At 35.9% G+C, this 27110-nt stretch overlaps 1 protein-coding gene across 21 annotated transcripts in view; it reads left to right on the top strand.

Moving 5' to 3' along the window:
* Positions 1-25362, top strand: part of LOC108715117 (neurexin-2-beta) — a 229696-nt gene extending 204334 nt beyond the window's left edge. For 12 of the 21 annotated variants that reach the window (XM_041591538.1, XM_041591541.1, XM_018259945.2 and 9 more), the window contains 3 exons: positions 3511-3833; positions 17313-17391; positions 23395-25362. In XM_041591538.1, coding sequence (XP_041447472.1) covers positions 3511-3833; positions 17313-17391; positions 23395-24281 — 1289 coding nt within the window. In that variant the 3' untranslated portion in view covers positions 24282-25362. The remainder of the gene's footprint in view (positions 1-3510; positions 3834-17312; positions 17392-23394) is intronic. The other 9 variants (XM_041591550.1, XM_041591554.1, XM_041591547.1 and 6 more) reach the window with 1 other exon arrangement.
* The last annotated feature ends 1748 nt before the right edge of the window (positions 25363-27110 follow it).

The following is a 27110-nucleotide window of genomic DNA, read 5'->3' as shown; positions in this document are numbered from 1 at the left end:
AAATATATACTGATTTTAACATTGTTTTTAATTTAATTGCAATTAAAATCAATATCTGTCTGGTTGTTTACATTGCATGCACTCCTGTCTCTATACTCCTGAAACTGTGTTGCAAGCCATCTGATTAAAGCTGATGAAACGACAAGGTAGAGGCCTGACTTGTTACACAGGTTTTAGAAACTATGAAAACTAATTTTCTCTAAACCTATGAATGCCAAGTAATTAATTAAAACAACCTAATATAAAAAGCACAAACAAATAACAATGCAGAAGTAATCTGAACCTGAAAACCTCTAAAAGCTTGAATTAAAGAAAATTTTTACAATTGGAAAATGACAAATCCCATTGGCTTGTACGTGATCTCAGCAGCTTTTAGATGGGGACGTTTTGTATTAGTGTTTCTCATTTTTTATTCATTTAATAAATTGTTATTTTTTTCATGGTTAATAGAAATTAACATAATCCATAATTTTTAGCTCTAAAAATATGATTTGGGGGAAAAGAACAAAATACAAATTGCCCCTAAGAGTCATACCCAGAAAACAGATAAAGATAAATAATAAAGATTACAAATAAAAAATAAATAAAAATATATTATTTGATATAATTCTGTTTTAAAAAGCCATTACATTCAAATAGTATAACCGGAACTAAGCCCGCAAACTTTTCATGCTCTGCTGTCACTTATGGCTGTGTGTGGCATTACTTTTGACCATACATGACTCAAATTCCAGCTTGAAATGTCAAGGTCAAGGTTTTAAATTTAATTTACCAAAGCACAGGGGCACATGCTCGTACATGGTAAATATGACCCTGAGTATAACAAAGACGTTTTCATGACAAATGGTATGCAGGTATACCCAGCATAAAGGGTATACTAGTCAGAGGATAATCAGATCAGAGAATCACCCCAACATTTTGGCACAAAGTCTTTATCAAGGGGAATCCCAAGCCAAAGCTTCTTTAAAGAGTAATGTATGTGGGAAGTGACAACTGTGCATTCCATTGAACATCGCAGCAAATTATGAATAATACGAATATGAATAATAATATGAGTACATGGTGTCTCTTTCTTCAGGCATATTGGGGGTCATGCTCAAACCCTGACAACATTTAATTGATTGATATTGATATAATTGATATCCTATCTGTAGCAAATTCCTTAGCATAGAGAAAGGAATGACATCTCATTGGTTAGTCTACTGCTGTCAATAGTACATAGACAATTTGGTATGCAGAGTTTCCCATCCAATTTATTTTAGGACTTAGTTTGAAGAAAGTTACCAAATAAATGCTAGATGTAGGCAATGCTCCCCCTCAATGTTAACATGGTTAAAAAAAGAAGGTTAAAGTAAAAATTAACTAAACTAAAAAGATCATTTACAAATTTACATTCGTACAATTTTTTGCACATATAAAGGTAATAAAAAAGAACACTTTAAAAAATAAAATAAAAGCACAAAAAAGTATACACCACCCCAGATGTGTTTGGTGAGAAAAAAGGCTTTGCTGCATTTGCTATGAGTTTGAATATAGCATTATAAGTGAAGTACTATTACTGCAGCTGTGCCGAATGCAATGTCTAGGTCTGACACAGGTGCAATATTTTTACTGCAAATACAATGTTTGACAAATTTCAGCACGCATAATAATCTAGGCCTGTGGTAGTTTCTAAAATTTACTTTTGTATAGTAATTTGTTGAAAGCCAGAAAGCAGAAAACTGACGTTACATGGGCATTAAGTGCCATATGTTTGCATGTATTGACTTTAACAAATATGCACAAAACCCCATACTTTTTTGAAACAAGTAATTGAGAAATAAATTAAGACCACAATTTATGTTTAAACTATTTAGTGAATTCTAAGATTACCATACCCTGGCATATTAGAAATGATTGTGTTTGGATAATATTTGTCATGGCAGTTTAGGTGTAGTTTGTAGTAAGGGGCAATTATAAATATAAAAGGGTTGGTTTATAAAACGTATTGTGGCTAATTTATAGATACATATCAAATTTGCACCTGGCAAAAGCAAGGACAACCAATCAGTAATTACCATTTTCATTATACTCAGAGAAGGATTGCTGCCCAATCATTTTTGAAAGCAGTGTCTCTGTTTTTCAAATATATATGGTATCCTAAATATTTATTGGAGCTTGTAATACATAAATGGGCCCATTCTTATTTGCAGGATGCAGTGCAAAGAGTAGAACTAAACAAAGATTTGTGGATGTAAAAATACCATTATCTACAAGCTTTTCATTATTAGCTACACCTGTGCCTTGTATTAAACTGGCAGTTGTGTCCACTTTGATGTGTCAGGTATAAAATGCAAATATAGAATAAATAAAATGAAACCCTGCGCTAAGTCCAATTATCACTGGAGCAGCACCAACAATGTATTTGTGGACCCACTTGTCCACATATTGGAAAATGTAACTTCAGATATGGTGTGCTAATCCGTAAGCATGTGTCATGATTACCAATTTTCTTATTATGTGAGCCTATCGCAAGGTCTCTGCCTTCATTCCGGTCGAGTTTAGTCTGCTGTTACACCTGCTGATTGAAACTACAATAGTGAGGTATCGTCAAGATCTTTAATGCGATTCACGAGTGGTTACACTTTCCAGGTCGCATCTGAAAGAGCGTCTTAAGGAAATGCACGATTTTTTAGGGGATCGTAACACACGCTTACGGATAAGTGCACCATACCTGAACTTACAAAATGCATGGTGTATGGACATAGGGGAACACTAGAATGAATAATAGTCTTGAGTTGTTGTTACTTTAATAGCTTTAGCTCCAAAAGGACCAACTTCTACTTAATGAATTGCACATTAACAGTTTCCCACAAGGATTACTGAACCAGAACTTAAACAATTTGTAGCCACACTGACATAAGCAGGACACAGCCATAAATTATGGTTCAGTGTATTTGCTGTCTCTGTGGGTTCAGTATCAGTTAGGGTTTAAAGGGAATATTAGCTCAGCAGACTTGCACAAGTGATGGTAGATCTGATAACATAAAGCAGTGTTTGCACAGACAAACGCAACTTGATCATGATCTAAAAAATCTAAATAACACCCTGCCATATTTAGAGCAAATAAGATTTGCCAACAACACAGCCACATATAAAACTTTCCTTAAGAAAAAAAAAAGTTATATGATGCTCTATAGTCTTCTACCTGTATTTCCTTTGTTTTCTACCCTTAATATAAACAATGGTATTGTTGCTTTTCAGCAGTTTATTTTGTAAAGTCACAAGTTACTGTATATTGTGCAATGGAATAATATAATATAATAATTTTTTATGTCTATATAAGGACAGATGATATTTTGAATGTCTTTTCCTGTCTTACTAATAATCAGAAGGGATGTTCAGACACCATTTTTACAATTAGTGCTACATTATGCAGACATGTTTATACATCTTAAAAAGCACGTTATGATTTGTGACAAATATTTACAAGAATTTATTTTATATTTGTTTTTTTCTTCATTTTGATAGGTCGGCAGCTCACCATTTTCAACAGCCAGGCAGAAATCAAAGTTGGTGGGAAGGACCAAGGACGTCCATTTCAGGGACAAATTTCAGGGTTATACTACAATGGACTGAAGGTGCTGTCCCTTGCTGCTGAGAATGACCCCAATGTGAAGACAGAAGGAAACCTAAGGCTTATTGGAGAGGTTCCATCTGTTATGACCACTGAGACCACAGCCACCACACTTTTGGCTGACATGTCCACCACAATCATGGAAACAACAACAACTATGGCCACAACAACTACAAGAAAAGGGAGGTCCCCAACTATGAGGGATAGTATAACTCAGGTAAGAAGGTGATGGGTCACACTGAGCAATAATTTACAATAAAAAATACTTCATTGTGAAGACTGTACCACTGTTCTACTGTACCACTGAAATGTTTACATCCACGTTATGGATGAAAAACCTTAAAAAATACTGGAAATATAGACAGTATAATTGTTTATGATGTTTCAAAAAGAAAAAAAATAGGAAAAAAACAAGTATGGTACTGTGGTCTATGACTAAAGCAACTACAGATACTACAGTTATTTCTCACAGTGAATGCAAATTTTATCAGAAAATCATTATGCCAATTATATCATTGGGTAGTTTACTGCCTAATATGTAGAAATCTAAAAACTATTAGTAACTAGAAATGTATGGCAGTTATGCTTTAAATTCCATAATTGCACATGTCCATCAGAATTTTATTTTTTATAAACAAAGTGGTGATTCTTTTCTGTGCACAAGCTGAAGCTAATGCCGCTTCATTACAATGGTTAAGGGCTAGAGACATTAGCAGTGCCCTATAGTAAGTAAAGTATCTGAGCACTACAGACATATTTTTGACTGTCTATCAGCAGCATTTAATAATCATATTATATACTATGCATATATTAACTAGAAAATATTGTGAAAAAATGTATCTGAAGAAATACGGGTATAAAATAAAATACATTAAATATTTTTTCTGAGACTTCTGAGACTGAGCCAATATGGTGGTATATATATAACCCTAACCCTAAGGGTATAATGAAGTCTGTGCGCAATTTATACTACATTGTGCTATTCAGAAACGGGTAACACTAACCACATATAAATATAAAATAGTTTAATCTTACAAAAAATGCAAATCAAATCTGTCTGTGTTATGTTGTCAAGCAGCTGTAGACATTTGTTTCAGTTAATTATTTTACATAATCCCTAAATTTAACATGGACAAATCAGAATGAATTTTGAAATTACAGGCAGCTGGCATCGCAATTTAACATGTCTCTCTGGTTTGCATGCCCATGTGTCTTTTCTGTCCAAGTGCTGATCCTCGGCTTCAAGATCACACATTTATTCTGTACAAAACTTTTTATGTTTAAAGTGTCTCTACACTTTCATGCTTTAGTGGTTCTTTTGGTATTTGTGTAATGAGAATATTAAGTTATGGATAAACTTTTTTTATTTTTCTTTATACAGCTTCCATAGCAATGGAAGAGTGCTAGTAACTCATCTTGCAGTTTTAGCCCTTATTAGAAAGAACAATAATTGAAAGAAAGGCTGCTATTACATCCAAACCCAACTTGGTTGCCAATGTGTGTGCTCTGTTCATATTGCATATCATACAGTAACAGACCATGGGTCAACACAAAAACAGCAGCCAAAAGACAGAACTGGCAGAAGTACATTGGCTGCAACCAGTCTATGCATGTGCCTCCAAAATTAATGGCAGCTGGCACTGTAATTTAAAATTTGCATTACCACGTGCCTGTCTCTGGTCTTCTCCATGCAAATGAGGCAACAGTGAAACAGAAAACAATGGAGGAATAGAAATAATCATATATACAGTATATATATATATATATATATATATATATATATATATATATATATATATATATATATATATATATATATACATTATATGATTTCATTTATTCCCTTTATTGCTTTCCTTTGTAATTTCTTAGCGTATATACTCGAGTATAAGCCGAGCCGAGTATAAGCCGAGGTACCTAATTTTACCTACGAAAACTCGGAAAACTTATTGACTCTAGTATAAGCCTAGACACAACTACAGCTCTGTCTCCCAGCAGCGCACATTCTGCCAAAGCGACCCCCCCAGCGATCAACCGGACTTCTTTGCAAAGTTGATGGTGACAGAGAATTGCCAAACGGATTACTGTGTGTATTGTCCCATTGTCCCACTACCATGTGCAGAGGATGCTGTGTGATATTGCCATCACTTTTAATCTTTCATATAACCAACAGAGGGTGCTGTGTGATATTGCAGTCACTGTTATTCTTTCATATAACCAACAGATGGCGCTGTGTGATATAGCAGTCACTGTTATTCTTTCATATAACCAACAGAGGGCGCACTGTTATTCTTTCATATAACCAACAGAGGGCATTGTGGGATATTGCAGTCTCTCCCCAAGTGAACTGTTGGTATAGGAATGATTAAAAGTGACTGCAATCTCAGCTACTTCCAGCTGACCCAAGTATAAGCCGAGGTAGACTTTTTCAGCACATTTTGGATGCTGAAAAACTCGGCTTATACTCGGGTATATACGGTAATTGTTGCTTTATTTACACAAGTTTCTATTGCAAGCATCATAACTGATGTATTACCCCTTTATTTTGACCTCTCCTACACATTTCTAGTGTAACTAAATATATGTTAATAGGGGCGTAACTTTGAGGGCCTGGGTCTAACCTGGACCCCTTATGTGCCTAATCACAGGTGACCCGCATTCCCCCTAGGGTTGCCACCTGGCCGGTAAAAATTATGGTCGACCCCAATGTTATTAATAGGGAAAAAAGCTAAATATATAGGAAGGCCGGTGTTTTTTTTCCAGAAAAGGTTGCAACACTAATTCCCCCCCACCCCTCCCCTGCATACCTTCCAGTGCAGCAATCCTGCATTGGCAACTATCCCCTGCTGCACTGCGCATACTACCTAAGAGGCAGGCCGGCAACCTGTACCACCACCCTCCCCCGCCACTGTTGAGTCTATTATTCCTAATACCAGTCATAGTGTCAAACTCTGACATCCTTTTTTATGTAATTTATGTCTGTCTCACCTATGATATTTCCTTTAACAAGATGTTCAATCTATTCTCCCCCTTGTGCTGTATTTTTACCTCCCTCTTTCTTCCTTTCATCAGTTTTCCTACTTTTGATATGCAGAATCTATCCCCCTCCCCCCCTCAGGTCACATCCTAATCTCTGCAAAAAATGCTGACAGAGCCAATTTGGGGTTGCTATGGTGATGGCACAGTAATTACCAAGGTTGGGAGAATTGAAATGTATTTATTTGACCCCACATTTCTTCATGCTCAGTGCAGTTACAGTTTCTTTTTAACCCATTGCTTCACATGCCGTGACTCTAAATATCATGTTGTTTAATGCTGTAATACTAATGTATGCAGCTCTAGTTCAATATTAGGTTTTTTAAAAAGTGTAAATTGTACATTGCAATAACATAATAAATGGATAAATACATTTTATTATCTTTTACACAAACTGGTACATGGAAGAAAGAGGCAGTCATTCCTACAAACAAGTGAACCGCATGCTTGTTATCCAAGAGTTGCTCCACAGGATGAATTCCAGAATGACAGCGCAGCATTTTTTTTAGGTCCCTGACAATTTTACCTTTTATAAACCTATAAACTCCAAACCCCCAACTAATATGAGAAACTGGACAAGCCACTGCTTCCTGTTTACAAAACCAAGACATTCCTTCTTTTTTAGTTGGCTATTAGTGGAGTTCACTTGGACTAACCTAACAAAAGCCATCTTGATTTTTTCCCCATGGATTGGAAGCACAACGTGCTGCAAAGGTACAAAATTAACCAGTTAAACAATAGCCCTTTTCATACAAACATCAAATAATACTGTTTACCCTCCCACCAAATATCAAAACAGAAGTTTCATCTTTAGGTACAGTAGCACAAAAATGAACAACATTTTATAATTTTAAATTTTAAAGAAAATATTCTAGCATGAAAAAATACTAATGTCATTAAATACTTTAATGTCAGTACATCATTTTTACAACTGTTAGTTGCACCAATCAAACTGTTAGTTGCACCAAACAAATCAAATCTGAAAATCAAACATATTTTCAAAATGACTATGAAGATTTTCATTCATCCAGGTCATGGTATATCTAGTATAGGTCAATCTAAAAACAACTGGACTTGCTGAGTAATCAATGAAGACGTTTCACTACTCGTGCCTTTAAATAAGTTATTTTCAAAACGTATTTAAAAGCAATTAATTGCTTGGCAATTCATCATTCACAGTGATTCTTAGAGGCTCAGCCAACCTTTACCCTCATCAAGCAATCCCTGTCAAAACATTTGAAGTTTTAGTACCTGCTTGCTCAGAGACCCAGCAGGTACTATGTAATCATATAAGCCAAAAAAAAGTCACCCAGTGTGATTAAAGCTTAATAGTTTAATGTTCCTTGAATGTGTTCTTTTAATAAACAGCTCCCTTGTTTGACACTAGTTTTGTATAAACTTCTTTAAGCCTTCTTAACTATTAAAATATAACTATTTAATTTCCTTTGGTACCTTGGCCGTGCAGTCTGCATTGTTGCACATTTTAATTTTGCAGTATTATTGCTTATTATTACAATCTTTCCTGTACACTTGCAATTTAAATGTGAATACATTGTAGTCTGATATCTTAGACATTTTTTTACCACTTGCACCTCTCTCATCCTGTGACACATTTATTTTATTGGTTATCCAGCTTTAATTCCCTATTCCTGTGTCCAGGAGTGTCCTTTCTCTGTTCCCATATATCTTTTGGAACACCTTGGGGTAGTAGTGCAGAAGTAAATCATTCTATAGTAAAATATTTACAACGGATCTTACATTGTAAGCCACAACAGAAAGCAATGGATAAAGTAAGGGGTTTATTTACTAAACTCCGAATGCAAAAATCATGAAAAATTGGGTTATGATTTTTTTTATAAAATAAAACTTTTAAAAAATCATACATTTTTCAGAATTTATTCAACCCTGAGGATGGAAAAGTCAGAATCTGAAAATCTGGCATCTCAGACCTGCCAAGGTTGCATATAAGTCAATGGGAGAAGTCCCAATGATTTTTTGATGTGCGCTGGGTTTTGTGCAATACACCGAGTTTTTGGTTAAAGATTCTGAAATTTGTGAAAATCTGATGAAAAAAAATTAAACATTTTTTTAAATGTGCCTGCTCCAGTGCAATGCAGTGTCTCTGTTACATATGTTAATTCTACTTGTCTGCTTAGTGGTTTCAAAGATAGTTTCTTGCTTCACCCTTCTTTTTAACTTCTGTGTTCTGTATCTTTATTTCTGCTTTGCTGTACTCATTCCCTAATACAAAATATAAACATTTATCAGAACCTAATCTACATAAACTAGTTATAGTCACTGTCATTTCAAATCCATTTATCCCCATCCGGCGTTGGACTGGCCCGGTGGACACCGGGAAAAAACCCAAAATTATTTTGGCACCGTATAGCGCCATCTGCGCATGTGTGCCAGAGGGGCAACGTTCATGCATACGTGCAGAGAGGCACCTTCACGTTTCACAGTAGGGTGGGCCGGAGGGGGGCCCTGGACAGCAGTCCCGGTAGGCCCAGGGCCCCCCAGTCCGAACATGTCACCACCCATCTTCTCCTGCCTTTAATTGCTGCCAATGATGTCTCTGCAAAATTCTGGTCCAGGATGCACATCCTCTTACTGCTTTAACACATATATATTGTTTTTCCCAATGCCTGGAATATTACACTAGGTAAGCAGGTCTATATCAGTCTTATACTTAAAAATGTCCTAAGTGGCAGATATGATTCAATGTTTATAAATGTAAGGTTATGCACCTGGAAAGTAAAAGTATGCAAGCCAGCTATACCCTTAATGGGACTGTTTTAGGGAAATCCACTATGGAGAAGGTCCTTGTAGATAATAAACTTGGCAGCAGCAAGCAATACCAGTCAGCAGCTGTAAAAGTAACATTTGGTTGCATGAACTTTGTTTCATATTCAAATATTGAACAAGAAAACAGTAAATATCCCTGTTATGTGCCCAGTAAAAATACAGTAGATTCTTCTACATTTCTATATTCTACAATCCTCTAAGAATTAACTAAAAATAGAGATTTTTAAATATATTAGTATATATATATATTGCTGTAAAATATATTGATATTACATTGAATAGCAAAGTATTTCTCCTGGCCCTACTTTTGGTTTGCTGCAGCATTAGGAAACATATGTCCTTCCTAGCTCCATTTCCTTCCTTCTTATTTGAAATCAAGTATTAAGCAGGTCCAGGGCTTTGGGATGGAATTGGGAAAGTTTAGATTTGTTGCAGTCTTCGCAGATTCTTATTTGTCAAACCCTTCGCCCAAGTTGAGCAACTTCAAGGGGCAGATTTATTAAGGGCTGAATTGAAAAAAACAGTTTATGGTCAAAACTCTGAAATTTGAATTGTGAATCATCCAAACTCGATTTGAGTTTTAATTCGAATTCCAAATTCGAGATTTATCATAGTTTGGCCCTTTAAGAACTCAAATTCAACTATTCGCCACTTAAAACCTGCTGAGTTCATGTACAGTATAAGTCGATGGGAGAGGTCCAGGTTTTGACATTTGAGTATTTTTCAGAGAAAAAAACTTGAATTGAATTTAGTCAAATTTGAATTCAATACGAGTTTCCAAGTCATTAAAATTCATCCGAGTTTTAGATATTAGTTTTTTTTTTAATAACCCCCCAGTCTAATTTAGAGTATATTCAAATATAATAGAGTTTAAAAAAACTCACATGAATTCAAAATTCAAACTTTATTAAATGTACCTTGACTTGATGGAAGCTTACTAAGGGCACAACTGCATGTTATATCAGGTTTTACTGGCACACAACAAAAGTTCATCAACCTCCAATAAAGGCACTTAAACATCTGCTGTACATATTGGTAAGTTTAAGAGGCCTATTTACAAAACCTCAGTTTTTCTGCTTGAGTTTTCTTGAGCCTTGTAGGATATTGTGGCTAACTGGCAGCTTGCACATGTAAATTTGTCTGGGGGATTAGTCAATGGTGGGCAGGCAACATTGGACAAAGGAGCAATTAGACAGTGACACACAGCTCTTTAAGGAAAACACGGGTTTATTTTCCCACTTTTAAACAAACAGTCAATTTTGAACAGGGGTGAACATTGTAGCAAACAAACATAAATCATAAAATAAAAACCTTGCCCACTGGGCACTACTTTCACACTTTGAAGCAGTCCCTGACTAGACTGGGCCCCTTGTGGACGACCAGCACAACAAAACCGTATTGTTTGGCTCACCCCTGTACTCACAGGACTCTTTCCTGTTAAAGAGTTAAGACCTACTGGATTTCAGCAGAAGCAAACCATCGGCTAACTGAAGCTGCCTGTTACAATTGAAGACACTGGGTTGTTTATCTTTACCAGTAAGAAAAAAAAGAATGTATATACATTGGAAACTTCCTTGTTTTGATGTATTCTATCAGAATCCCTTAACTTAATAGAATTACTTTTCATCCCCTTTAATGGTGGTGTTTGTGGTCATAAAATGTATTGTAATATTACAAAAGAACTCTATCACCAAAACTTCAACTCATCAAGTAGGGGCAATAGAAGTCATGTACCTAGGGATTTGTTAATACTATCAGTGTTATTAAGATTACTAACAGATTTCTCATACATTTAAAGGAGAACTAAAGCCTAACTAAAGAAGTAGCTAGAAATGTTGTACATGATGTTTTGTGCTTCTGTACCAGCTCAAGGCAACCACAGCCCTTTAGCAGTAAAGATCTGTGTCTCCAAAGATGCCCCAGTAGCTCCCCATCTTCTTTTCTGCTGATTCACTGCACATGCTCTGTGCTGCTGTCACTTACTGAGCTTAGGGACCCACTCACAATATACAGTACACATAGAATAGAAATGTCACAATATAAGGCTGATTAGTAATTAATACAGATAATTACTACATGGCAGCACAGAAACCAGTGCAATTAGCATCAGAATTGAATAATCAGCAAACCTGTAGCATCAGCTTATATTACAGCCAGGGAAGCTCATTTTCTGATGGATAATTAGTGACGAGCCCTAAGCTTAGCTTATCAACAGCCAATCAGAGCCCACTGAGCATGTGAGTGTCACAGACACTTTCCAAGATGGTGACCCCCTGTGACAAGTTTAAAGTCCTGGATCATTGCTGCTATTGAGAAACTGAAATTTTAGGCTGGTGCAATCAGTTCAAAATATAAAATATGGCATTTTTAACCACATTCATTTTTAGGGTTTTGTTCTCCTTTAAAAGCTAATGCACATAATATACATTTTATGTATTCTTCTTCGGCTATGATGTGGATGGGAAACAAACAGACATATCTCTATACTATCTTTGCATTCATGGACCCCCCCCCATCAAGATGCCTGCTTTATAAAAAAAAAACATTTTGGTTTCTACTTAACTGCGTGGCTCATGACAGTAATAGGCACTGTTGATGTCCAGGAGTGTGGGCTGGAGAAATTGAAGCCTTTCTATTTACACTTTCATTTGCCAGGAATAGGTTGCCCTTTCTTCTACTTAACACAAACCGTTACAGTATAATTGAGATCTATTTGAACCCACACTACCTTTTCTCATAACACTGTCCTTTGTATTTACATGTTTTTTCCCTGCTACTAATGCACAAGGGAGCATACTTACTTGAAAGAGAGACACGTGTTTAAATGATTATGCTTTTAGAAGTGTCATATTGAGATATAAGACTAAATTTGTTTGGGAGATTCATTCATTAAAATTGTTCTTTAATATATATTTTATATATATATATATATATATATATATATATATATATATATATATATATATACATACAATAAATTGACCTGTCAAGTTTGTCTGAATGTGCAAAGATCATTGTTTTACATAATAGTGCCCTCTGCCATGCTTGTATCTGTGAGTAGAGATATAAAGTAAAGTGATAGAAAAAAAATGTGAAATTCCTCTAATTCTTATATTCATACAAAGCCCCAGATTTCTATTTGGGCCACCCTTAGGCCACGGGGTCCCCCTCCTCCCCCCCCCAAGCACACCCCGACTGTGCAGGAATGTACAGGCAACGGAAGGTATGTACAGTACATGGACTAAAGGGATTCTGTTGTGATGTATGGTGTTGTTTTTATTACTAAATCACACTTTTTACACTGCAAATAATTAATTATACCATGAAAAATTTTCATTCCTAACCCAACAAGTGTATTTTTTTAGTTGTAATATTGGTGTGTAGGCAGCCATCATAGGTAATTTTGCCTGGTCATGTGCTTTCAGAAAGAGCCAGTGCTGCACTATGGAACTGCTTTCTGACAGGCTATTGTTTCTCATAGTTATTGTACAGTAACTGAAAGAGTCACAGTGGGACATGGATTTTTACTATTGAGGGCTGTTCTTATATCTACAGTACCAGGCTCCACAGGCATCTCTTTCCAGGGTTACTCACCACCTCCCTGTCCTGACAGCCCGGGCGTATACGATTTGCCTCCATGTCCTACTCCGGGTAGCAATTTCTTGCCCCTCCTTCAGGATGTCTCATTAACATTTCTGCCCTCACTGACTTAGCCTTGGCTCTTAAGCCTCTACATCCTCATTTAGGGCCTTAGCTACCTTTGCTAGTTATTCCCTAAACTAAAGTAGAGCCCTGGCTCTACCAACTTCCAGAGTGGAAAGAACCCTGCCCCAGGTGTGTCTTCTGCTTAAATACCCTTCGTTCCCATTGTCCCTAACCCTCTAGTGGCTGGAAAAGGAACTGCATCTGCACCAACACAAAATAAACCCTTGTGGTGACACTCACAAATTACACTTTCATTTTCAAACAATTTTCAATCATTCAACATCTTTTAATTTTACACAATTTACACTCATATTTTCATACAACCCCCGGCAACCCTCTTACACAGGGAGCTATCTGGTTACCTTCCCATTTTTCTGTTGTTAGGCTGCTGGGGGGAAAGGGAAGGGGTGATATCACTCCAACTTGCAGTACAGCAGTAAAGAGTGACTGAAGTTTATCAGAGCACAAGTCACATGACTGGGGGCAGCTGGGAAATCGATAATATGTCTTGCCCCATGTCAGATTTCACAATGAAGATATAGATATATAATGGCTTATTTATCAATGGGGGCCAAGATGAAAATTGCAAAGCAATTATTTTCTGCCAGTTCACCTTGTCATCTAGAAGTTGTGCCTCACAGTGAGGCATATAGAATGTTTGAGAATTAAGAGTTACCTTGACATGATCAAAAAGGCATGGGGCTGTTTAATTAAAATTTTAGATAAAGATTTTCCAAAGCTATTTTCCAAAATTCACACAATAATTTTTCAAATTCAAGTTTTCCAAATTTAAAGTTTAAAAAAAGTTCAACAAATAAAAAAAAAAGTAAAACGCAAATGAAAGACTCATTGAAAATAAACAGTAAAATATTATTTTAAAGCACACCAAAAAATATATTTTTTATTTGTGAACACCGCAGTTAGGGTTAGGGTCTGTGTGGGAGCATTCATGGCAGGAACATTCACCATCACCACTGTAGGGCAGGGTATAAGGTACAGTTCAGTGATGACTATTGTGAAGGAGAAAAAGACAGCATTACATTAACTCCTCACTTTATTGCAATTAGAATGAGTTAATTTGGCACTAACGTTTTTAACACCAATTATAATGACATATGATCTAACCCCCCCCCCCCCATAACTGCCAGTGGAGTTAAATGTTTGACATGAGCAAAGCTCAATGAAACGAGATACGTTATGTAATTGATTTACTTTAATTGCAAACAGGTAATAAAAGACTAAAGTAAAGTTATGAGAGATACATTTAATGTTGCCCTCAGTAGCACTCATAGTTTTTCAGCTTTCTGTAGTAAAATGGGACCTGTATAAAATATATATATACTTTGTAGACAGACTATTAATTAGGTTGGCAACATAGAAGATTGCAGCTGTCTAGGATTTAGCAATCCCTTTTCAAATAAAGATGAAGAGATCTTTTTAGACTAGCACACAAGCAACTAGTAGAAGGGTAAAATGCCATTGAGTCTGAAATGTATAAAATAAAACCTATTTTTACCTACTTCGATTAGTTAGGTATTAGCATTCAGTTTAGTGGGAAAAGGTATGATCTTGTGGAATCAAATGTAATGGCCGGCCATGGTGAGTTGTTTAAGCCCAATGTCTAGATTTGCACCATTTATAGGTGTTGACATATGTTATAGATAATAATGGAAATCTAAGATGAATACAATGGATTCAAATTCTTCTGGACTTATGGTTACATAGAAAGTGGTGCATAAGCACTGCCAAATAGGGTATACAGTGTCTGCTTATAAACTGATGAATCAAATACCTGACAATTGTTACCTCACTTTATGCTCTCTATATTGTGATGCAAACCCAAAATGTATCTGATTGTCAGCAGCACAGGGCAGGCTCAGTTGGAACTTCACTAAAGTAACTTTATCGAAAAATAGGATTTAAACCTTAGAAAAATAAAATGGGTTATTTGTCCAAATTCGATAAGTACTTACTATTTTTTTGAACACTACTCCGACCAAATCCGCATAGACTTTCCCCCCTGTATATCATTAAATTTTTCAGAAAAAAAAACGTTTAACTCATGAACAAATCCTAATCATACTAATTTCTTTGATTTGTTGCCAAAAACTGTGACTTTTTCTGATTTGACACCCGAGATTTTTTTCGGATTTGATGCCTGAAAACCATGAAATCTTTGGATTATTGAATGAAACCCAGTGCAGATAAGGATATCTACATGAATTTCAGCAGGTCTGAGTTAAAGTACTTTTTATTCTGGCTTTTAACAGCATTAGGATTTAATAAATCACAAAAAATTTGAATTTTTCCCCTTTAAAAGTCCAACCAAAAAAAACCAGACTTTAATAAATAACCCCCAAAAAGTCACAAAGGCCCGGCCCTAGGGCGCATGCTACCCAGCCGCTGGGTAATTCTGCTCTATTCTGGAGCACTAAGCGCTAGCCATTTAGTGCTCCAGTCAGATCCTATGCGCATGTGTGCGCAATCTTCAGGAAGGGAGGGGGCGTCAGAGGAAGCTGGCCTTGAGGCACCGGAGGACGCTGGACTCAGGGTGTCGGAGGATGCAGGCATCGACGCGCCAGGAGGACGCTGGCCCTGGTGGTTTATGTTCACTCTTAATTTGACATTATTAACGCATGTAAAATGGAGTTAAAAGCATAACGAAGGCTCTAAAACATATAGAGGATTATTTACTAAAACCTACATTTTTCTGGGCTGGGGTTTTAAGGGGAAAAACACAGTTTTCATGGAAAACAAATCTCTGATTTTTCTAGAATTATTATACTCCGAGGCTGCTAAAAGTCCAAATCTGAAAATGCTCCATCTCAAATCTGCCAAGGTCATGTAGAAGTCAATGCCAGATGTCACTTTTACAATTAGAAGATATCATAATCTGTGCTGTGTTTCGTATGATAATCTGAAAAATTTGGGCAAAAATCAGAAAAAGTCTGAGTTTTCAGGCCTCAAATATAAAAAATGTGTACGGTTTGAATTTTTTCATGATTTTATAGAGTCTTTTCCTGCACCAAAATTTTCAAGTTATTTTATTGATAAATAAGGAAAAATGGTGGATGGGAGTTTGGTTTAAGTTGTTTTACAAAAATAATGAGAACATTTTGAGTTTAAGTAAATAACCCTCAATAATGAATTCAAAATGTAATAAGCAGTTCTGACATATTTGAACAATTTAATACCAAAGTGTTAAATGTTTGCATTAAAATTTTCCGGTTTTATTTTACTTTGCATCACTATAAAAGTTTGTAGTTAATCTTTGCATAATTAGCACAAATATAAAAACAACTACAGTAAATCTAAGGGGCAGATTTATCAAGGGTCAAATAGTAAATTCAAATTAGAATTGTTTTTTTTTTTGGTGTCAAAATTCACAAATTCAAATTTTAATCCCCTAATTGTATTGTATTGTATTGTATTGAATGTAAATTTGAATGTGATATGTATCACCACTTGACATAGAATCAGTTCTAATTTGAATATTCGCCACCTAAAACCTGCAAAATTCATTTACAAGTAATGGCAGAGGTCAATTGACCCATTTAAAGATGTTAATAGGCTTCCTGACTGTCAAGTTTTTTTTGTTCGAATATATGTGATTTTTTTTTACTCTAATAAATTTGAATATACTCACAACTCGAAAGGGAGGTTATTTAAGAAAAAATTTGAACGTCTAATTATCTGATCGAATAGTCCCGAATTCAAATTCGTCTCGAGTTTTCCCTCCGAAATAAACTCGAATGTCAGGAAGGCAATCAACATATTCAAATGGTTCAACGGACCAATGCCATTGACTTGTAAATGAACTCGGCAGGTTTTAGGTGGTGAATATTCAAATTAGAACTGTTTCCATGGTCAATGTATAAGAAAGCTCATATTCAAATTTACATCCGGATTGGGGGATTAAAATTTGATTAAATTTTGACCCCAAAATCAATTTGAAAATTTGAATTTACTATTAATAAATTTGCCCCTAAGTGCATTGAAAAACCTTTTGATAGCCTGTAATTTTTAGGGATATACCTGAGACACAGCAAGTTGAGTGATCTAATGATTTGGAACAAGTAATTAATATTAATTAAATAATATTAATAGTTTGTATTCAGTCAATAAAGTTTCACAATTCTTGTTTTTTCAGAATTCTGATGACCTTCTTGTTGCCTCAGCTGAATGTCCAAGTGATGATGAAGACTTGGAAGAATGTGAGCCGAGCACAGGTATGACCCCAACTGTACTGTGCACCAAAATTTTACAGTCATTAAATATACAAAGTAAACCATAGTTAATAAGCCAGGGGTAAAATTAAATAGGTTTTATATATATATATATATACAAGTATGCTTTTCTGTCTGTTGAATTTTGGAGTATATATATATATATATATATATATATATATATATATATATATATTCCAAAATTCAACAGACAGAAAAGCATACCTGTATTTCATAAACAGTTTGCAAGATATGTGCATAGTTCCTGTAGCATACTTGTATCATCAGGGAATCATCATGAGAATTATGAGACTTCCAATCAAGGGATAAGAAATATAACAAGAAAGAGGAGAGATGATAATAGTTATATAATAGTTATATAAATGTTTAATGCACAACAGTATGGGAACATGAGATTATGATCTGTAGTGTATACAGATGCAAATACGTGTGAGGTTAACAGTATGTGTAAGGGGGAGAGCCAATAAAAAAATAAAATCAATAAAATTATAGTAGTGAGAGATTTGTTTGTCTACAAAACTGACATATAGAACAGTGCCAAGATTGCCTTTACAGAGCAGAAGGGCAATTCCAAAAGATAATGCAAGGCCTTATAGGGAAGATGTTCAGGTAATTTAAAACCATTTAGGTTAATTAAAATAAATTTAACATAACCAAGGTAAAGCCACAGGAATTATGCATGCTTATTTAAACTTATATGACTTGTCATAACCATTTAAATTTTAAATTATCAGAATTTTAGTGGAGTGCTGAAAATAAAGTAGGATTAACAAGATGCTGATGCACCATAGCATCGTATTGTGTCAAAAAGTGTAAAAATAGTTAACCATTGCAGACATTAGTTGAAGGAAAAAAGCAGTGTCTTTATATGTAAAAGAAAAAACTTATGTTCAGGCTGACTTCAATAAGGTCAGACTGTTCTAATAATATAAGTCAAACTAGCTAGGTTAAGGGTTGAAATTGTAATGTTTTGAATTGTACATCATGGCTATTATAAAGTCATACAAAAACCAAAAATGACTCTATAGTCATGCTGTATAAAAAGTATATTTATTGAAACATCTTTAAAAGAACTACATTACCCCACATTGAGCCTAATGTGTTTCATGCTTCTGAGATGGCCTATGACTTAGTGCTGAGAAGCATGAAACGCGTTAGGCTCCATGTGGGGTAATGTAGTTCTATTAAAGATGTTTCAATAAATAGACTTTTTCTACAGCATGACTATAGAGTAATTTTTGGTTTTTGTATGCATTACCTCTGTTTGGTCACAAGAGGTCTCTGTCATGCTTAGTATTACTTAATATTGTGTGCTATCCCCACGGCCAATACATACCATTATTCATAATAAAGTCAGCCATACACAGGTTGATCCCGCATGATATCCAACCAATCTGCTGATGGGCTGATGCCATGCAAGGGGCCATACATGGTATGGCCACCATTCTGTTTTTCTAATCTTTCTTGTCAACATCCCAAACAATTAATATGACAGGAAGCAAAGAGGATCTGTGGCTCCTCTTCACTTCTTCATCTGCCAATGTACCATACAGTTGCCTATCTGGTGCATTGGCAGATGACATTTCCAACCTGGCCAAACCAACTGATATCCATAGCACTATAGATATTGGTCAGGCCCACCATACACATATTGAAGAAATGTTATCATTTTTTTCACATGCGTATGAAAGTTAGTCAGGAAATGTTGTTTTTTTATTAAGTTAAAACATTTTCCCTTCTAAGTTAAAAAGAGACAGTTACAACAAGTTCTATGGCTTTGCAGGAAAAAATAAATAAAAATGCACCTTTTATAATGATATGCAGAAGCAGCAGAGTTTAATGGTCCTGCAGTCCATTACATTCCTGTAATCCAAGGATGCTCGGAGCAAGGATGATCAATACCTATAAAGATCATCATAAACTATCTCTCCAAAAAAAAAATCTCATGTATTGTAAATGGATTATTGACTATTTGTTTGCTGACTAAAGTCCTGTAGATCTCCTATATTCCTTTAGGGTGTGTGCTTATAATGATCTATAAAATGTACTTTAGCAGTAGCAACTTTGGCAGAACATTCTTAATTAATACACATACAATCACATATTTAACTAATGATTTGCTTTAACCCCTAAGTTGATAATAATACACTCAATACAAAACAGCAGCAAATACTGGGATTTCTGATTGAGGGCCGCTGCTATCTTTTCTAAACATTTCCTCCAAATTGGTAGATATTTAAAATATTTACAGTACAGGATTTGCTAACATTTCTTCCAACATTTCCATTTAAACAGAGAGGCTGGCTATATTTGCAACCCAATCCAAGGGCATTCTCAGCGAACCCAGATACAACTTGCTTACATGTGCAGTATGGGGTGCTAGACAAATGTAGGGGTGGAATACAGCTGAAAAAACTTACAGGGTTCAGCTTTCAGCATTTACTAAACTGCTTTCTTTCAGCTTCATAGGGCAGTAAGAATTTTCATTGCTATTGGCAGGGTCGGACTGGACCGGCGGGACACCGGGGAAAAAAAATGGTGGGCCCCAGACCTCCTTCCCTGATCTTCTGGTCCCCCCAAAAAAACAAACAGTGGCGGTGAGCACCGGACCTTGCGCATGCATGCATGCCAGCAATTGCACACCAGTGCTGGCTTTTGCGCATGCATGCCGCTCTGGTGCTTGCACATGCGTGCCGCCATTAGTGCATGCCCACAGGGGCCCAGAGTTGGCGCATGTGTTCGGAGGGCCCCCACAGGTTTTTTAACTCTGGGGGCCCCCCCAATGTCCAGTCCGACCCTGGCTATTGGTTATATAGGTAACTATTTGAGGCACTATTAAAGTCCTGCTTCTGAATAACCTCTTATCTACTTTATACTTAATGGGATACTGTTGTGGGAAAACATGCTATTTTCAAAATGCATCAGTTAATAGTGCTACTTAAACAGAAATCTGTACCAAAATCCATTTTTATTTAAAAGAGGAAATTGATTTTTTTAATTTAATTTTGAAATTTGTCATGGGTCTAAACATGATGTTAGTCTCACAGGTGCACCCAAAAATGTAACTTGTTTCACTCATTATTGCTACACTGAAAGTTAAAGTGATATCATTGCCTACCTTCTAGCCCCCCCCCCCGCAGTCTATCAGCAGTTTATCAGCAGAACAATTGGCAGCGAACCAGATAATGGCTACCTGACACCTCTGCTGATGTATTCAGCTGCCTGAACTGTTAGTGCCTACATGGGCTAATAGTGCTGCTGCTACTGTCCTGATTTTTAGTAAATTTGGTGAAAAGGCAAAAACTATCTATACTGCCTCCCAATAATTTAGGTTGGCTTCTGGTATTTCTCAGCCATCTAAAATACACAATGGAAAAACTGCCCTGTGTACCATTAGCCTCAATTCGCTTGTATAGTAAATGAGATATAGAAATAGTATACATACACACAGGGGCAGATTTATCAAAGTAGCACTTGGGTGGGTTGGGCTGTTCTTGGATAGCATGCTCAGCATTGCCACGGCCAGCACCATGGCCTATATATACATGGGGGAAAGGAGACACATTGTAAATGTTATCAGTTAATACTTATAAAACCAGTTCAAAGAGTTCTCAGTTAATAACTTCAACATTATCACTGGTAGAACTGGTTGTAGTCATAGTACAGGTATAGGACTTGTTCAGGCCTGGATTTGTGTAAAGGCCACTAAGGCCCGGGCCTAGGGTGGCAGGATTTTAGGGGGATGGCATGCTGCTCAAATTTTTTCAGAAACACTGGGGATGCACAGGAGATATGATAGTTTTTTTTAAATTTCCCATGTGCCAATACCAATTGCTATGGTCCCAATGACCAAAAAGTGGAGGGGGGAATGATGAATGGCAGTTGGCCTAGGGGTGCCTGCTATGTAAATCCGGCCCTGGACTTGTTATCCAGAATGCTCCGGACCTGGGATTTTCCTGATGGATCTTTCCTTAATTTGAAACTTCATATCTAAATTCTACTAGAAAATCATTTAAACATTAAATAAACATAATAGACTGGTTTTGCTTCAAATAAGGATTAATTATATCATAGTTTGGATCATGTACAATGTACTGTTTTATTACTACAGAGAAAAAGGTTATAATTTTTACAAATTTTGATTATTTGAATAAAATAGAGTCTATGGGAGACAGTCATTCGGTAATTCAGAACTTTCTGGGTAACGGGTTTTTCGGTTAATGGATCCCATACCTGTAATGTATTTATAAATACACGGTCAACTTATAAACCAGCATTCAGTTTTCAGATTTTCAAACCAGCAGTTTTATACAAATTTTGTTGCCACTGCTTAAACCGCAATAGAAATTTTAATTGTAGATTCCTATTGAGGACAACTAAAATTTCCAAAAGAATAATTCCCACTATTAAAGACAGATGGATGTATTTTCAGATGTCAGTTTGATTGGTGTGCCATAGTTGTGCTAATATAATCAGAATAAGTCAGCATGATCTGTCTCGCTGGTTTAGGGGTCCTCCTGTTCCATTTTCAAGTCCAGCTGAGTTATAAATGCCTGTTTAGAAGGTGACAAAAGATTTAATAATTCTTGTTGAATTATTATCAGAGAAAGTTTGGAATGATAGTTTTTCTTTTTTTAAATCATTTACACTTTGTAGCATTTGCCAGTTTCTATTTATGTGTAGTGCTGGGCTTGTTGTAGGGTACCTTTGTTAATTTATTAGGGGATTCATGTGTACAGTGATTTCATTTAGAGGAAAGGTATATGGCCAGACAAAAATGTGGAAACCGAAGATGTTCATAAACTTTTAACCAAAATAATGCTCAAATTCACTTTTCTTTTTTTTTCTTCCTTTGTTTTGAGAAAAGAAAACACTGGTCATTAAAATCTTTTTTTTAAAAATTTAGGAACAGGATGGCTTATAGAGGAAAACTCATTAAGCTTTGCTGGACATCAAATTAATATATATATATATATATATATATATATATATATATATATATATATATTCTCAATAAGTAATTGGTGATAAAAAAAAAAAAGCATACGTGATGTGTTGTTTTGGTAAAAGCAATATTTAAAAATATAAAGTGACCGTGAAACAGTAAAATTTTAATAAATCAAAGTGCCTTTTTTTACCGAGAGGTTTCACAGTTTCTTTTGTAATTTTTTTTTGTCTTCATGCTAAAATCACATGTGGCCAATTGTTTAATGTAAGTTGTCTAAATATTCTGAATCAATTTTATTTCATGAGAGGAGGCAAGCAGGGATGAAAAGAAAAGAAGTAGAAAGCAGAATATATAATAAAGCACTGGGGACTTGAAAGAATAATAGGGGTTAGAAAAAAAAATAAGATGGGGAAAAGAATTAAGTTTACTCTAGGTTACCAAATATAGACAAGGCAATAGATGTTGCATAGATTTTAAACAAACGGGACATTATCAGGATAAAATATGAACCAGAATCGTGAACCGTCTTTAAGATGGATGGATTACGACAGACAAGAAAAGGAGAAAAGAAATTACAGAAAAAGACACCGAATACTATGAAATAAGTACGCCACACATTTTATAGTATATATTATTCAGAGAACACTAGAGGCCATTATCATAAAAAAAATATAATGAGCTAGAAACAAACTGTATTTTTTTATTATTTTAAGTTCTAAATCATGAATGAAGTTAAGGAGAAGAGTAAGCAAAATAAAATAGAACAGATGAGAATTGAGGATAAAGATTCATTCAAGGAAACTATATTTGAGTAGACAACTAATTGATAAACAATGTCTAGGATTAGATTCATACTTAGACAGCTGTCTTTTAATACATGTAATGTAACTTTTTGGGTTTAATATTTGGTTTCTATGCATAGTTGATGGACTTAAATATACCAAGGGAGTTAGCAGATTGTGCTGTGTTAAGCATTTGTTGACCTACTGAGGTTTTTACTCACACCAATTTTCTTTGCTGTTTTCTCTTGTTTCCAGGAGGGGAACTAATATTGCCCATAATCACAGAGGATTCCTTAGATACCCCTCCCATTGCCACCCGTTCTCCCTTTGTTCCTCCCCCACCTACTTATCGAACTGTCCTCACTCTGGTGGACACCACCAAAGATTCCTTGAGTGTACCTTCAAACTCGAGGCCGCCTTGCCCTTCAGAGCAGGAGGATAGTGATTGCGATGAGGCAATAGAAGTCTCTGGTGATTCCTCAGGGGAAGTGTCTGAATCAAGCTTTCCACCTACCGATGATGAGGACTTTGAATCCGTTTTCCCTATGATAACAGAAAGGACCTTATTGTCCAGATCAGATGGGTCTCCTAGGAAGCCTCCTGGGTACCGGCCAAATGTTAGGCCAGGAGGTTCAACCTCCTCTCCTTATGACCTTCTCACCTCCAACACATCCCCAGACGTTATACGGAACATCCCTGCAGGCAAAATGAACAACAGGGAACCACCAAAACCTAATTTAGACCAATACCCCTATATCCCTACCTCTGTGGACAAACACAAAAAGCAAAGGTTTCCACCTATAACTTCTTCCCCAAATTTTCACAATTTTCCTACAGCAAACCCTACAGGCTCAGGGGAGAAAATATCTCCAGGCGCAGTGGAAGTGATCAGGGAATCCAGCAGCACGACAGGGATGGTCGTAGGTATTGTTGCAGCAGCTGCCCTCTGCATCCTCATTCTCCTCTACGCAATGTATAAGTATAGGAACCGAGATGAAGGATCTTATCAGGTGGACCAAAGTCGGAACTACATCAGTAACTCTGCTCAGAGCAATGGTGCAGTGGTAAAAGAAAAGACAACACCTGCCACTAAAACAGCTGGTAAGAGTAAGAAAAATAAGGAAAAAGAGTATTATGTGTGAGAACTTAAAATGGACCTCCAAAAAGTGGAGGTAGGGTTGAGCAGAATCCAGCCAGCCATTCAGTGGAGACACCAGACTTACCCCATGCTGTGACCAATCAATGACTAAGCCACAGTGATTAACTCCAGACCAATAGTTGGCTGTCGTCACCAACAGTCTCAGTTTTCAAACAACTGCCAGCTGTTTAAACCCAACTAATCAGTCATTTTGGTCATCCATATGAATGTCAACAAAGCAGTCACTATACAATAACAACAATCAACTAACTGAAGAAAGATACATGAACATAACCTGTGGTCATACTTTCACCAGTCAGTGGGAAAAATACCAACCAGCCACTTAACCATGATCTGATCTTTTATGGGAAAACTAAGATAACAAGGGATGCCTTTCATTTTTGCACAGTCTCTTATCTGCTCTATCCCCTTTTGATCTAAAAGAAATATTTCTATTTATCCCTTATATCTCCTACTCCTTCAGTCAAGAGCAAAAATGTCACAATCCTCACTGACTTATTAAGTTGGAAACGCTAAATAAAATAATAATAATTAATTAAGTCCAAGAACTTGGTTTGTGTGAAAGAGTGATCTTAGTGGGTAAGGAGGCATAGTGTGAAAATTTAGAGAACCTGAAAGTATGATTCTTGATGACAAATGGTCAACTAACTATACTACTTTTAAAAAGTGCAGCCATTGAGGGGAGAGGATGATAGTGAGATAAAAGGAACACAGCAAGGCAAAGACTCATAAAATATGTGGAAAGCAAACTAACTGGACTGGTCTTGGTTAAGCTCTCCCCTCCTTTATACCCCTTTCCTTCCTCTATGCCCTTCTAAAGATCAAGGTTATTTCTATTCTGGTTTGTGTGGTGTTGTCTTTGTTTTTTAAACGCTAAGCCGTGCGTTTGACTTCTTTGTGGACTGAAACTACTGCTCCCACTCTCCTACTGGAAAAAAATCTCTCTTTTCATCCCCAGGCTGTTTCCACTCCTCTTCATAAAAAGGACTATTGATAAGGGAAATTGGGGCCCTGGGACAAAGAGTATCAGAATATCAATAAAGCAGATGTTACGGTCTTGTAAATGAGTGTTGAGGTTGTTAATAGTGATATATAATTTATAGATATGTGTGTGAATTATTGTGTGATATCACTGCATCCAGATTAGAAGATACAATTTTGCATAATGAAAGGTACAGCTTATCGTACACCCATGGCTTTTTATAAATTTATATGCCTAAAATATGCAGGCATTAGAAAAGCTGTCCTCATCTTTAATTCTACCTCACTTAAAAATGTATTATTGAAACATGTCCTCCTTGCCTTAAAGAGGTAGTTCACCTTAATTAATAGCATTTTTGTAAGATATATTATTCTAAGGGGCAAATTCGAATGGTGAATTAGAATTTTTGAGTTTTTTTATTTTTGCTCAAAACTCACAATTTCAAGTTTAGACCACCAACTCGAATTTGAATTTGAATCAGAGATGTATCATCCCCCTACCCTGGAAGTAACTCGAATTTTATAGGTCATGACCTAAAACCTGGCAAGTTCATGTAGAAGTCAATGGCAGAGGTCCACTGACTAAGTTAAATAAATTAATAGCCTTCCTGACATTCTAGTTTTTTTGAGAAAAACTTGATTTGAATTGTGTTTGAATTCGATTAGGGGTTTTGGCTCAGTAATATTTACTTGAATTTTAGACGTTCAACTTTTTTCTTAAATAAGATTTGAGATTCAAGGTCATTCGAGTTCATTCTAGTTAGAAAACTGTAACATTTGACCTTTGATAAATCAGCCCCTTAGAGTTAGTTTGAAGGAGTTAAAGTGTGAATTTGGAAGCCAGTGATAGATGCAGAGAGTCAGAATTGAAAGTAAAAAAACAATAAGAATGACAATAAAAATATATGTTGCAGAGTTCCCTACAATAATATATCTGTTGTTTTTGGAAATAGGAAAGCTAAAAACAAAAGGATAAATATGTAAAAATTAAAACCAAAAAGTTGATAAAGTGGTATAACGGTGAAACCTTTATTGGCTAACTAATCTAATCAGCTTGAAAAAGGAACTAAAATGTTCTAAAAGCTTGCTATGATTATATTAGTTAGCCAATAAAGGTATCACCTTTATACCAGTTTTGTTATTGTTTTATTTCAAAAAGGTTGCCCTATAAAACTCAAAAAAATCAAGATTTATTAAGTGTAAAAACCACGAAAACCAATAATATGAAACTGCGTCAAGTAAAAGCTATTGAGGTCCTATAAAATTCAATGGGAAGTCATTGAAGGGTCAACTGATTCTATTGGACCATTTTTAATCAATTCCGACTTCAGAATTTTTTTTTTAGAGGTTTTAAAGACATTTACCAAAAATATGAAAACCTCTTAAACCTCTAATTGTTTTTCACACTACAATTACAAGTGAAGTCCAAATTGGTCCAACCCACTTCTATGGGACTTCAACAGCTTTTTCTTGGCACAGTCTTGTATTAGAGGTTTTTGTAGTTTTTATACTTAAAGGGGAACTTCACAAAAAACATAACAAGCTTTTTGAAAAGTAAACATAATTTCAAGCAACTTTGCAATATACATTGATTAAAAAACATGCAGACTTTTCATGGTTTTTAATGGTTTCTGACAGTTCCCTAAGCCTAGCCCCCTGCTCTTCTGCTGATCTGTCTGATTACTTTGCTGAGCTCGCTGACTACTGTTAATTTGTATCACCAGCCAGCTGTCCTCAGCCCGCATCCTCCAAACCCCACAATTCTCTGCACACGCGATTTCAATAAGGAACGGGACATCCTGCAATGCATTGTGGGTTATGTAGTGTTTGG

Source organism: Xenopus laevis, chromosome 4S (genome assembly GCF_017654675.1).
Source record: "Xenopus laevis strain J_2021 chromosome 4S, Xenopus_laevis_v10.1, whole genome shotgun sequence".
NCBI classification, from domain to species: Eukaryota; Metazoa; Chordata; class Amphibia; order Anura; family Pipidae; genus Xenopus; species Xenopus laevis.
Note: the sequence above shows the minus strand (reverse complement) of the source record. Positions and strands in the feature narration are given on the sequence as shown.